This window comes from Salvelinus alpinus, chromosome 18 (assembly GCF_045679555.1).
Source record: "Salvelinus alpinus chromosome 18, SLU_Salpinus.1, whole genome shotgun sequence".
In the NCBI taxonomy this organism is placed as follows: domain Eukaryota; kingdom Metazoa; phylum Chordata; class Actinopteri; order Salmoniformes; family Salmonidae; genus Salvelinus; species Salvelinus alpinus.
In genome coordinates, this window is record NC_092103.1 from 34746162 (window position 1) to 34759972 (window position 13811).

Here is a 13811-nt window from a genome sequence, read left to right on the forward strand (position 1 = left end):
TGAAAATAAAATTCAACAATGTAAGTAATGTTTTCATTTTGACTTTTGCTTTCAAAAGCAGCTCAAACATAGAACATGTATGAATGAACTATAGCCATTGAATTCTACCGTGCTGATATACCGTACTTTATAGGGAAATAATGCACGCTCTAGAATGCTCTTCAAGCCAATCAGATATGAGTATTCAACAATGCCATGGTACTGTATAAAGAGTACTAGTCTAATGTAATTTACAACCTCCTTCTCTTCTTAATTGCTGCACAATCAATTATATAAATTATTCCTTTAATTTACTGCTTTTCTTTATGCTAGGGCAAGACGTGGGTCACACACTTAACATTGCATGAATAACTTCATGTAGATTGCGTGTACGTATAGTGGTGTGTTGCAGTAGTGTTTGTCTCCTGCCTGATGGTTGTCCTCCCACCCGTGACGCAGGTGTACTGTGCCATCTGCTGCAACAGGAGATGCAAGCTCAAGTACCTGGACAAGGAGGCCCGGGTGTGTGTCGTCTGCTTCGAGACCGTACACAGAGGTAAGACCCAAGGTTTGAGTGTGTTTTCGTCTAGAAGATCATACATATGTTTAAGAATGTATGTGTTGTCTGCTATTATACAGTGATGTGTGTGTGTGTGTGCGCACATCCATTTTCTTCCAAGATACTAATCACACACCACCATCCGATGCGTGCACCTCAGCTGACTGCTCTGAATGACTCTGTATTGTCAGGCTCCTTTTCTCAGAACAACATGAACAAAGACTCTGATGTCTGAAGAACACAGTCTTCACAGCCTGGTGTCTGTTGCTGTAGTGTAGTTAGTAGGCCTCAGCTCTGCTCAGCCTTGGGCGCTTAAGGGAGCTCTGTTGTCAGTGAATGATGCAGGGAAAGGAACCCAGTTGTTGTTGACTCTGAACTGCTAGCCCTATAAGGTGACTTTCATTCATCTTTAAACTGTTTCAACTTGGAGTTGTCATTAACAGACCATGTCTGGAGTTGTCATTAACAGACCATGTCTGGAGTTGTCATTAACAGACCATGTCTGGAGTTGTCATTAACAGATCATGTCTGGAGTTGTCATTAACAGACCATGTCTGGAGTTGTCATTAACAGATCATGTCTGGAGTTGTCATTAACAGACCATGTCTGGAGTTGTCATTAACAGACATGGTCTGTTACATGCTGACCACACCGCTCGCGTCACATGCGCGAGAGTTACAAAAATATATTTAAACATACATGTTATTCAATTATTGCACCCACACTGCTTGCGCGCGCCAACGAGAGTCTGCCTTGCCAAGCACTAAAATAGAAGTCAGTTCTATTTGTGATGCTGAACTCGGTGCAGGTCCTGCCTCACCCATCTCCTCATTGGTTTATAGAAGCAGATACCCATGTGCCATCTCCTCATTGGTTATACCCACGTGGGTGATTGAAAGATGAACTGAGTTTGGTCAGTCGTCGTGGTAACTACGAAAGTTAAATGCCAATCGTCATATAAAGTCCAAAGATGAAAAAGCCTGGAAGGAGGAGAGATGACTAGAAACGATTCGGTTAACCGTTTTATGTGTGAATTAATTGTTGGCGTAGAGGACCTTAACCATTTCAGGTAAAATAACAACTCTACGTTTATATCCCAGGACAAATTAGCTAGCAACTGCAAGCTAGCTAGCTAAATTGCCTTAAATATTTAATGCTTTTCGACCTGTCCCAAAATTAATATAATTGGTTCATAGTTTGTTTTGATATTTCAACCTGCGTGTCGTGATCGCGTTTGGTGTAGGGGGACAAAATCAATTTGCGCACGATGGCGCACGTGTGCGGCCGGTTTGGGTACGGTGTTAGAAGAGTTGCTTTATAAAGGTTAATTATATCTAGAGCAACACATGACTGATGAATAGCCCTGTTTTTTAGCTGGAAGTTGTTGTGCTTGTTTGTGGCTTTGTCACAGTGTAGCAAACGTCACTAGCCGTGAAATGCTTCCTTCCTCCGTCCTTGTTTTCTCAATTTATCTCAAAGCTCATTGGAGGAGAGGACCCAATGTCCCTCTCTTGGACCTCCTCTAATTGGCTTTCCGAGGAATTGAGGAAGCAAGGACTTAACAGCTAGTGAAGTTTTCAGACACAGCCTAAGAATGGCCGGGGATCTTCAGTGAAGTTACATGTGCATTGTAATCTCAAGGCTAAAACGGCTACCTTGTATCAGAGAGCCTAGTGCCTAAAGTGCTTTCTTACACAGCCTGCGTGAAAGTGTTCACTTTGTTTGAGTTTGTGTGTGTGGGACTGCGTAAAAACTTAAGACCAGGTTGTGTAAGAGTATGTGTGATTGCGTTTTCTTGTGTGTGTGTACGTGTGTGTGTGCGCGCGCCCCTGTCTCTCTGTGTGTTTGCTTTCTCCAATCTCCTGTCGTCTCCTGCCCTCCTGCTCTCCTGAACAACGACTCTAGCCTTCACTGGGAGACTGAGCTGCTATAGAAACAAAATGGCTAGAACCTCCATCCCCATTGAAAACAATGCTTTTCTATGTGCTCGCAGATCACTACTAACCAGTGATATACGTTGCTCTGTGCTGTTATTGGTGAGTGGAGATAAATGATGTGGAATAGAAAAGCGTTTTTGTTCTTTGCATTCCTTCTCTATGGTTCTGCTTCCCTGGTCAGGTGATGAAGGACTTTATCCTCTCCAGAACCAGAGCTGAGGTTAGAGTCAGGACAATATGACTGGTGCAGAGAGGATGGGGAGAGAGAGAGGAGGGGGAGAGAGAGGTTGGGGGAGAGAGAGGATGGGGGGAGAGAGAGGATGGGGGGAGAGAGAGGAGGGGGAGAGAGAGGATGGGGGGAGAAAGAGGATGGGGGGAGAGAGAGGAGGGGGAGAGAGAGGAGGGGGAGAGAGAGGATGGGGGGAGAGAGAGGATGGGGGGAGAGAGAGGAGGGGGAGAGAGAGGATGGGGGGAGAGAGGATGGGGGGAGAGAGAGGATGGGGGGAGAGAGAGGATGGGGGGAGAGAGAGGAGGGGGAGAGAGAGGATGGGGGGAGAGAGGATGGGGGGAGAAAGAGGAGGGGGAGAAAGAGCTAAGTAGTTATGGCTGAGAGGAGTCAGGACGTTGGTGTGTGTCCTTGACTGTGAGTGTGGGACTGGAGCCACCTGACGCAGTGAGAGTGTGATGCGCGCACACACACACACACAGCACCTTGACTCCCTTTCTGGCACAGACACACATACTCCGAGCTTCTCTGCGGTCCAGGGACAGGCTGGTGTGACTATTCTATTCTCGGCTCCTTGTCTGCTGTGTGAGTGTGGTAGAGATTGCGTGTGAAGGAGAGAGGGGGCCGTCTACTTTGCTTGGGCCTGTGAGTGCTGGGACAGAGTGATGTGATGCTCCCTCCCTCCCTCCCTCCCTCCCTCCCTCCCTCCCTCCCTCCCTCCCTCCCTCCATTGCTCTCATCAGTATGGGGAGCAGCCTGTGAGGCTCTCAGTACACCCCCCTGCCTGCCTGGAGTCTGTGGCTAATGCAGCTAACAGCCCAGTGGGGCTAACAGAGCTAGCTTCAGTCACTAGCATTTACTGTAACAAGGCTAATATAGTTAGCTTCAGCTAATACAGACAATTTACATTCAGCTAACTGGGGCTAGCGTCAGTAAGGCTAAGTAGGTTAGCGTGACCAAGGGGACTGTCTTAGCTGGGAGTTTGGAGATGTGAAGACGAGGAAAAGGTAAGATGGGAACGGACTTTTGTAAAAGAGAAGGAGAAGCTTGATGCTCTAGCTCATACTGGTTTATCTGTTACCATCTCATTCTCTCATACTGGTTTATCTGTCACCATCTCATTCTCTCATACTGGTTTATCTGTTACCATCTCATTCTCTCATACTGGTTTATCTGTCACCATCTCATTCTCTCATACTGGTTTATCTGTTACCATCTCATTCTCTCATACTGGTTTATCTGTTACCATCTCATTCTCTCATACTGGTTTATCTGTTACCATCTCATTCTCTCTTATACTGGTTTATCTGTTACCATCTCATTCTCTCTCTCATACTGGTTTATCTGTTACCATCTCATTCTCTCATACTGGTTTATCTGTCACCATCTCATTCTCTCATACTGGTTTATCTGTTACCATCTCATTCTCTCATACTGGTTTATCTGTTACCATCTCATTCTCTCTCATACTGGTTTATCTGTTACCATCTCATTCTCTCTCATACTGGTTCATCTGTTACCATCTCATTCTCTCATACTGGTTTATCTGTTACCATCTCATTCTCTCTCATACTGGTTTATCTGTTACCATCTCATTCTCTCATACTGGTTTATCTGTTACCATCTCATTCTCTCTTATACTGGTTTATCTGTTACCATCTCATTCTCTCTCTCATACTGGTTTATCTGTTACCATCTCATTCTCTCATACTGGTTTATCTGTCACCATCTCATTCTCTCATACTGGTTTATCTGTTACCATCTCATTCTCTCATACTGGTTTATCTGTTACCATCTCATTCTCTCTCATACTGGTTTATCTGTTACCATCTCATTCTCTCTCATACTGGTTCATCTGTTACCATCTCATTCTCTCATACTGGTTTATCTGTTACCATCTCATTCTCTCTCATACTGGTTTATCTGTTACCATCTCATTGTCTCTCATACTGGTTTATCTGTTACCATCTCATTCTCTCTCATACTGGTTTATCTGTTACCATCTCATTCTCTCTCATACTGGTTTATCTGTTACCATCTCATTCTCTCATACTGGTTTATCTGTTACCATCTCATTCTCTCATACTGGTTTATCTGTTACCATCTCATTCGCTCTCATACTGGTTTATCTGTTACCATCTCATTCTCTCATACTGGTTTATCTGTTACCATCTCATTCTCTCTCTCATACTGGTTTATCTGTTACCATCTCATTCTCTCTCATACTGGTTTATCTGTTACCATCTCATTCTCTCTTATACTGGTTTATCTGTTACCATCTCATTCTCTCTCTCATACTGGTTTATCTGTTACCATCTCATTCTCTCTCATACTGGTTTATCTGTTACCATCTCATTCTCTCATACTGGTTTATCTGTTACCATCTCATTCTCTCATACTGGTTTATCTGTTACCATCTCATTCGCTCTCATACTGGTTTATCTGTTACCATCTCATTCTCTCATACTGGTTTATCTGTTACCATCTCATTCTCTCTTATACTGGTTTATCTGTTACCATCTCATTCTCTCTCTCATACTGGTTTATCTGTTACCATCTCATTCTCTCTCATACTGGTTTATCTGTTACCATCTCATTCTCTCATACTGGTTCATCTGGTACCATCTCATTCTCTCATACTGGTTTATCTGTTACCATCTCATTCTCTCATACTGGTTTATCTGTTACCATCTCATTCTCTCATACTGGTTCATCTGTTACCATCTCATTCTCTCATACTGGTTTATCTGTTACCATCTCATTCCCTCTCATACTGGTTTATCTGTTACCATCTCATTCTCTCTCATACTGGTTTATCTGTTACATCTCATTCTCTCATACTGGTTTATCTGTTACCATCTCATTCTCTGTTTGTTGTTGTGGTGCGAAACATGGAGAACTTGCTGCCTGATGTCTCACACACACACACACACACACACACACACACACACACACACACACACACACACACACACACACACACACACACACACACACACACACACACACACGCATGCATGCTGCTAGCATACACACACGCATAAACATAAACACACACACTGAATGTATTTCAGGTCATGTCTGTGTTTATCTGTATGGGCTTGTTGAGTCTGCTCCCAGCTTGGTGAAGGACACTGACTGCTGGCGTTGTTATGCTGTGTCATTCTGTCTGTCTGAGATCAAGGTGAAACTCTTCAACTCTCTCCTCTGTCTCTATCTCTTTGTTGTAAGTAGTGCTCTTCTATAGTGTGTGTGTGTGTTTGTGTATTCCAATATGTAGGTGTGTGTGTGACTTCGTGTTCCAGTGTTTGTGTGTGTGTTCCAGTGTATGTGTGTGTCCATGTGTGTGTTTGTGTGTTGTACAGGTAGCCTGACAGACTGTTAGCTCGGGCCAGTCCAACCAGGTTGATAAAGATCATATGACGTTACATCACTATAATGCAGTCCAGAGCCCAGTCAGCACTTCTCTCCTTCCCCCATTAGGTCATCACTCACTTTCCTTGAATCAACTCCTCTACTTTTTTTATTGCCCTCTCTCTCTATATTTCACCCTCTCTCTCTCTTTCTCTCTCTCTATATTTCACCCCTCTCTCTCTTTCTCTCTCTCTATATTTCACCCTCTCTCTCTCTTTCTCTCTCTCTATATTTCACCCTCTCTCTCTCTTTCTCTCTCTCTATATTTCACCCTCTCTCTCTTTCTCTCTCTATATTTCACCCTCTCTCTCTCTCTCTCTCTCTATATTTCACCCTCTCTCTCTCTTTCTCTCTCTCTATATTTCACCCTCTCTCTCTTTCTCTCTCTATATTTCACCCTCTCTCTCTCTTTCTCTCTCTCTATATTTCACCCTCTCTCTCTCTTTCTCTCTCTATATATTTCACCCTCTCTCTCTCTTTCTCTCTCTCTATATTTCACCCTCTCTCTCTATATTTCACCCTCTCTCTATATATATATTTCACCCTCTCTCTCTATATATATATCTCACCCTCTCTCTATATATACATATCTCACCCTCTCTCTCTATATTTCACCCTCTCTCTCTATATATATTTCACCCTCTCTCTATATATACATATCTCACCCTCTCTCTCTATATACATATCTCACCCTCTCTCTCTATATACATATCTCACCCTCTCTCTCTATATACATATCTCACCCTCTCTCTATATATATATATATCTCACCCTCTCTCTATATATACATATCTCACCCTCTCTCTCTACATTTCACCCTCTCTCTCTATACACATATCTCACCCTCTCTCTCTTCATATTTCACCCTCTCTCTCTTTCTCTTTCTCTATATTTCACCCTCTCTCTCTATATATATTTCACCCTCTCTCTCTTTCTCTCTCTCTATATTTCACCCTCTCTCTATATATATTTCACCCTCTCTCTATATATACATATCTCACCCTCTCTCTATATATACATGTCTCACCCTCTCTCTCTATATTTCACCCTCTCTCTCTATATATATTTCACCCTCTCTCTCTCTTTCTCTCTCTCTATATTTCACCCTCTCTCTATATATATATTTCACCCTCTCTCTCTTTCTTTCTCTCTCTCTATATTTCACCCTCTCTCTCTATATATATATTTCACCCTCTCTCTCTCTATATTCATATCTCACCGTCTCTCTCTATATATATATCTCACCCTCTCTCTCTATATACATATCTCACCCTCTCTCTATATTTCACCCTCTCTCTCTCTTTCTCTCTTTCTATATTTCACCCTCTCTCTCTTTCTCTCTCTCTATATTTCACCCTCTCTCTCTCTTTCTCTCTCTCTATATGTCACCCTCTCTCTCTCTTTCTCTCTCTCTATATTTCACCCTCTCTCTCTCTTTCTCTCTCTCTATATTTCACCCTCTCTCTCTCTTTCTCTCTCTATATATTTCACCCTCTCTCTCTCTTTCTCTCTCTCTATATTTCACCCTCTCTCTCTCTTTCTCTCTCTCTATATTTCACCCTCTCTCTCTCTTTCTCTCTATATATATATCTCACCCTCTCTCTCTCTTTCTCTCTCTCTATATTTCACCCTCTCTCTATATATATATTTCACCCTCTCTCTCTATATATATATCTCACCCTCTCTCTATATATACATATCTCACCCTCTCTCTATATTTCACCCTCTCTCTATATATATATTTCACCCTCTCTCTCTCTTTCTCTCTCTCTATATTTCACCCTCTCTCTATATATATATTTCACCCTCTCTCTCTATATATATATCTCACCCTCTCTCTATATATACATATCTCACCCTCTCTCTATATTTCACCCTCTCTCTATATATATATTTCACCCTCTCTCTATATATACACTGCTCAAAAAAGTAAAGGGAACACTTAAACAACACAATGTAACTCCAAGTCAATCACACTTCTGTGAAATCAAACTGTCCACTTAGGAAGCAACACTGATTGACAATAAATTTCACATGCTGTTGTGCAAATGGAATAGACAAAAGGTGGAAATTATAGGCAATTAGGAAGACACCCCCAAAAAAGGAGTGATTCTGCAGGTGGTGACCACAGACAACTTCTCAGTTCCTATGCTTCCTGGCTGATGTTTTGGTCACTTTTGAATGCTGGCGGTGCTCTCACTCTAGTGGTAGCATGAGACGGAGTCTACAACCCACACAAGTGGCTCAGGTAGTGCAGTTCATCCAGGATGGCACATCAATGCGAGCTGTGGCAAAAAGGTTTGCTGTGTCTGTCAGCGTAGTGTCCAGAGCATGGAGGCGCTACCAGGAGACAGGCCAGTACATCAGGAGACGTGGAGGAGGCCGTAGGAGGGCAACAACCCAGCAGCAGGACCGCTACCTCCGCCTTTGTGCAAGGAGGTGCACTGCCAGAACCCTGCAAAATGACCTCCAGAGGCCACAAATGTGCATGTGTCTGCTCAAACGGTCAGAAACAGACTCCATGAGGGTGGTATGAGGGCCCGACGTCCACAGGTGGGGGTTGTGCTTACAGCTCAGCACCGTGCAGGACGTTTGGCATTTGCCAGAGAACACCAAGATTGGCAAATTCGCCAGTGGCGCCCTGTGCTCTTCACAGATGAAAGCAGGTTCACACTGAGGACATGAGCACATGTGACAGACGTGACAGAGTCTGGAGACGCCGTGGAGAACGTTCTGCTGCCTGCAACATCCTCCAGCATGACCGGTTTGGCGGTGGGTCAGTCATGGTGTGGGGTGGCATTTCTTTGTGGGGCCGCACAGCCCTCCGTGTGCTCGCCAGAGGTAGCCTGACTGCCATTAGGTACCGAGATGAGATCCTCAGACCCCTTGTGAGACCATATGCTGACACATGCACATTTGTGGCCTGCTGGAGGTCATTTTGCAGGGCTCTGGCAGTGCACCTCCTTGCACAAAGGCGGAGGTAGCGGTCCTGCTGCTGGGTTGTTGCCCTCCTACGGCCTCCTCCACGTCTCCTGATGTACTGGCCTGTCTCCTGGTAGCGCCTCCATGCTCTGGACACTACGCTGACAGACACAGCAAACCTTTTTGCCACAGCTCGCATTGATGTTCCATCCTGGATGAACTGCACTACCTGAGCCACTTGTGTGGGTTGTAGACTCCGTCTCATGCTACCACTAGAGTGAGAGCACCGCCAGCATTCAAAAGTGACCAAAACATCAGCCAGGAAGCATAGGAACTGAGAAGTGGTCTGTGGTCACCACCTGCAGAATCACTCCTTTTTTGGGGGTGTCTTGCTAATTGCCTATAATTTCCACCTTTTGTCTATTCCATTTGCACAACAGCATGTGAAATTTATTGTCAATCAGTGTTGCTTCCTAAGTGGACAGTTTGATTTCATAGAAGTAGGGATATCCTTGTCTCAGTATGTAAAAAATTTAATAAAATGTATGCACTCTACTGTAAGTCGCTCTGGATAAGAGCGTCTGCTAAATGACTAAAATGTAAATGTAAAATGTAAGTGTGATTGACTTGGAGTTACATTGTGTTGTTTAAGTGTTCCCTTTATTTTTTTGAGCAGTGTACATATCTCACCCTCTCTCTCTATATACATATCTCACCCTCTCTCTCTATATATATTTCACCCTCTCTCTATATATACATATCTCACCCTCTCTCTCTGTATACATATCTCACCCTCTCTCTATATATATATATCTCACCCTCTCTCTATATATACATATCTCACCCTCTCTCTCTATATATATATCTCACCCTCTCTCTCTATATTTCACCCTCTCTCTCTATACACATATCTCACCCTCTCTCTCTTCATATTTCACCCTCTCTCTCTTTCTCTTTCTCTATATTTCACCCTCTCTCTCTATATATATTTCACCCTCTCTCTCTCTTTCTCTCTCTCTATATTTCACCCTCTCTCTCTATATATATATTTCACCCTCTCTCTCTATATATATATCTCACCCTCTCTCTATATATACATATCTCACCCTCTCTCTCTATATTTCACCCTCTCTCTCTATATATATTTCACCCTCTCTCTCTCTTTCTCTCTCTCTATATTTCACCCTCTCTCTCTATATATATATATCTCATCCTCTCTCTATATATACATATCTCACCCTCTCTCTATATATTCCACCCTCTCTATATATACATATCTCACCCTCTCTCTCTCTATATATATATATCTCATCCTCTCTCTATATATACATATCTCACCCTCTCTCTATATATTTCACCCTCTCTATATATACATATTTCACCCTCTCTCTCTATACACATATCTCACCCTCTCTCTATATATTTCACCCTCTCTCTCTCTATACATATCTCACCCTCTCTCTATATATTTCACCCTCTCTCTCTATATCTCACCCTCTTTCTCTCTTTCTCTCTCTCTATATCTCACCCTCTCTCTCTATACATATCTCACCCTCTCTCTCTCTATATATCTCACCCTCTCTCTCTATACATATCTCACCCTCTCTCTCTATATTTCACCCTCTCTCTCTATATTTCACCCTCTCTCTCTATATACATATCTCACCCTCTCTCTCTATATTTCACCCTCTCTCTCTATATATATATCTCACCCTCTCTCTATATATTTCACCCCCTCTCTCTATATCTCACCCTCTCTCTCTCTTTCTCTCTCTCTATATCTCACCCTCTCTCTCTATACATATCTCACCCTCTCTCTCTATATATATCTCACCCTCTCTCACTATACATATCTCACCCTCTCTCTATATATATATCTCACCCTCTCTCTCTATACATATCTCACCCTCTCTCTCTATATATATCTCACCCTCTCTCTCTATACATACAGTGGGGAGAACAAGTATTTGATACACTGCCGATCTTGCAGGTCTTCCTACTTATATATCATGCACCGGTCTCTACTCTATATCATATCTCACCCTCTCATCTCTGATGACGGATATCTCACCCTCTCATCTCTGATATTTCACACTGTCTGCTCTCTAAGTAATTAATCTACCCTCTCTCTGCATGATATACAGTATCTCACCCATCTGAAAAGCAGAACTCTAATATTTGGTCAGACACCTCTCTCTGCTATTATATATATCATACATCTCCTCTGCTCTTATATATTTGCACCCCCTGCATCTGCTATATGGCTCACTCCTCTCTACATCTCTTTCTAGCTCTCTCTCATATCTCACGCCTCTCTCTGGGCTATACATACTCTCAGCTCCCTCCAAAGATCTCTCTATATGGATTCAGGTCTGGCGACCGGCTAGGCTACTCCAGACCTATGACATACTTCTTACGGAGCCACTCTCTCTAGTTGCCATAGCTATATGCTCACGCCTCGTCGTCATGCTGGATGACATAGTCTCGACCCATCTTCAATGCTCTTACTGAGGGTATGAGGTCGTCACCCTAGCTCTCTCTATACATAGTCTCACCCATCTCTCTCCTCATATATGATGCAGTCACCCTCTCCTCTCTGCATATATATCATCACCCAAAGAATGCTCTCTCTACCTACATGCTCTCACGGCTGGGACGGTGCTCTTAGGGTATATACTCATACTTCTTCACCCTCTAAACATGGCGAGTGGAGTTATACTAATAGCTCTACCCTCGTCTCATCTGATCACATGATCTTCACCCATCTCCTCTCTCTTGATCATCCAGATGGTCATCTATATTTCACCCTCTCTCTCTATATAAGTACCTCACCCTCTCTCTATATATATATTTCACCCTCTCTCTCTCTCTCTCTCTCTCTTTCTCTCTCTATATCTCACCCTATCTCTCTATTTATTTCACCCTCTCTCTCTATATATATCATTTATCTCACCCTCTCTCTATATATCTCACCATCTCTCTCTTTCTCTCTCTATATATCTCATCCTATCTCTCTCTATACATATCTCACCCTCTCTCTATATATTTCACCCTCTCTCTCTCTATACATATCTCACCCTCTCTCTATATATTTCACCCTCTCTCTCTATATCTCACCCTCTTTCTCTCTTTCTCTCTCTCTATATCTCACCCTCTCTCTCTATACATATCTCACCCTCTCTCTCTATATATATCTCACCCTCTCTCTCTATACATATCTCACCCTCTCTCTATATATATCTCACCCTCTCTCTATATATATATCTCACCCTCTCTCTCTATACATATCTCACCCTCTCTCTCTCTTTCTCTGTCTCTATATTTCACCCTCTCTCTCTATATAAGTACCTCACCCTCTCTCTATATATATATTTCACCCTCTCTCTCTCTCTCTCTCTCTCTTTCTCTCTCTATATCTCACCCTATCTCTCTATTTATTTCACCCTCTCTCTCTATATATATCATTTATCTCACCCTCTCTCTATATATCTCACCATCTCTCTCTTTCTCTCTCTCTATATCTCATCCTATCTCTCTCTATACATATCTCACCCTCTCTCTTTATATTTCACCCTCTCTCTCTCTATACATATCTCACCCTCTCTCTATATATTTCACCCTCTCTCTCTATATCTCACCCTCTTTCTCTCTTTCTCTCTCTCTATATCTCACCCTCTCTCTCTATACATATCTCACCCTCTCTCTCTATATATATCTCACCCTCTCTCTCTATACATATCTCACCCTCTCTCTCTATATTTCACCCTCTCTCTCTATATTTCACCCTCTCTCTCTATATACATATCTCACCCTCTCTCTCTATATTTCACCCTCTCTCTCTATATATATATCTCACCCTCTCTCTATATATTTCACCCTCTCTCTCTATATCTCACCCTCTCTCTCTCTTTCTCTCTCTCTATATCTCACCCTCTCTCACTATACATATCTCACCCTCTCCCTCTATATATATCTCACCCTCTCTCTCTATACATATCTCACCCTCTCTCTCTATATATATCTCACCCTCTCTCTCTCTATACATATCTCACCCTCTCTCTCTATATATATCTCACCCTCTCTCTATATATATCTCACCCTCTCTCTCTATACATATCTCACCCTCTCTATATACATATATCTCACCCTCTCTCTATATATATATCTCACCCTCTCTCTCTATGCATATCTCACCCTCTCTCTCTCTTTCTCTGTCTCTATATCTCACCCTCTCTCTCTATATATATCTCACCCTCTCTCTATATATATCTCACCCTCTCTCTCTATACATATCTCACCCTCTCTATATATATATATCTCACCCTCTCTCTATATATATATCTCACCCTCTCTCTCTATACATATCTCACCCTCTCTCTATATAAGTACCTCACCCTCTCTCTATATATATATTTCACCCTCTCTCTCTCTCTTTCTCTCTCTATATCTCACCCTATCTCTCTATTTATTTCACCCTCTCTCTCTATATATATCATTTATCTCACCCTCTCTCTATATATCTCACCATCTCTCTCTTTCTCTCTCTCTATATCTCACCCTATCTCTCTATTTATTTCACCCTCTCTCTCTCTATATATATATATATTATTTATCTCACCCTCTCTCTATATATCTCACCATCTCTCTCTATATATCTCACCATCTCTCTCTTTCTCTCTCTCTATATCTCACCCTATCTCTCTATTTATTTCACCCTCTCTCTCTATATACATATCTCACCCTCTCTCTATATATATATCTCACCCTCTCTCTC

The 13811-nt window shown here is 42.5% G+C and overlaps 1 protein-coding gene across 4 annotated transcripts in view; it reads left to right on the forward strand.

Moving 5' to 3' along the window:
• Positions 1-13811, forward strand: part of LOC139544520 (zinc finger FYVE domain-containing protein 16-like) — a 56714-nt gene that overhangs the window by 11731 nt on the left and 31172 nt on the right. For all 4 annotated transcript variants that reach the window (XM_071351704.1, XM_071351706.1, XM_071351707.1 and 1 more), the window contains exon 4: positions 439-535. In XM_071351704.1, coding sequence (XP_071207805.1) covers positions 439-535 — 97 coding nt within the window. The remainder of the gene's footprint in view (positions 1-438; positions 536-13811) is intronic.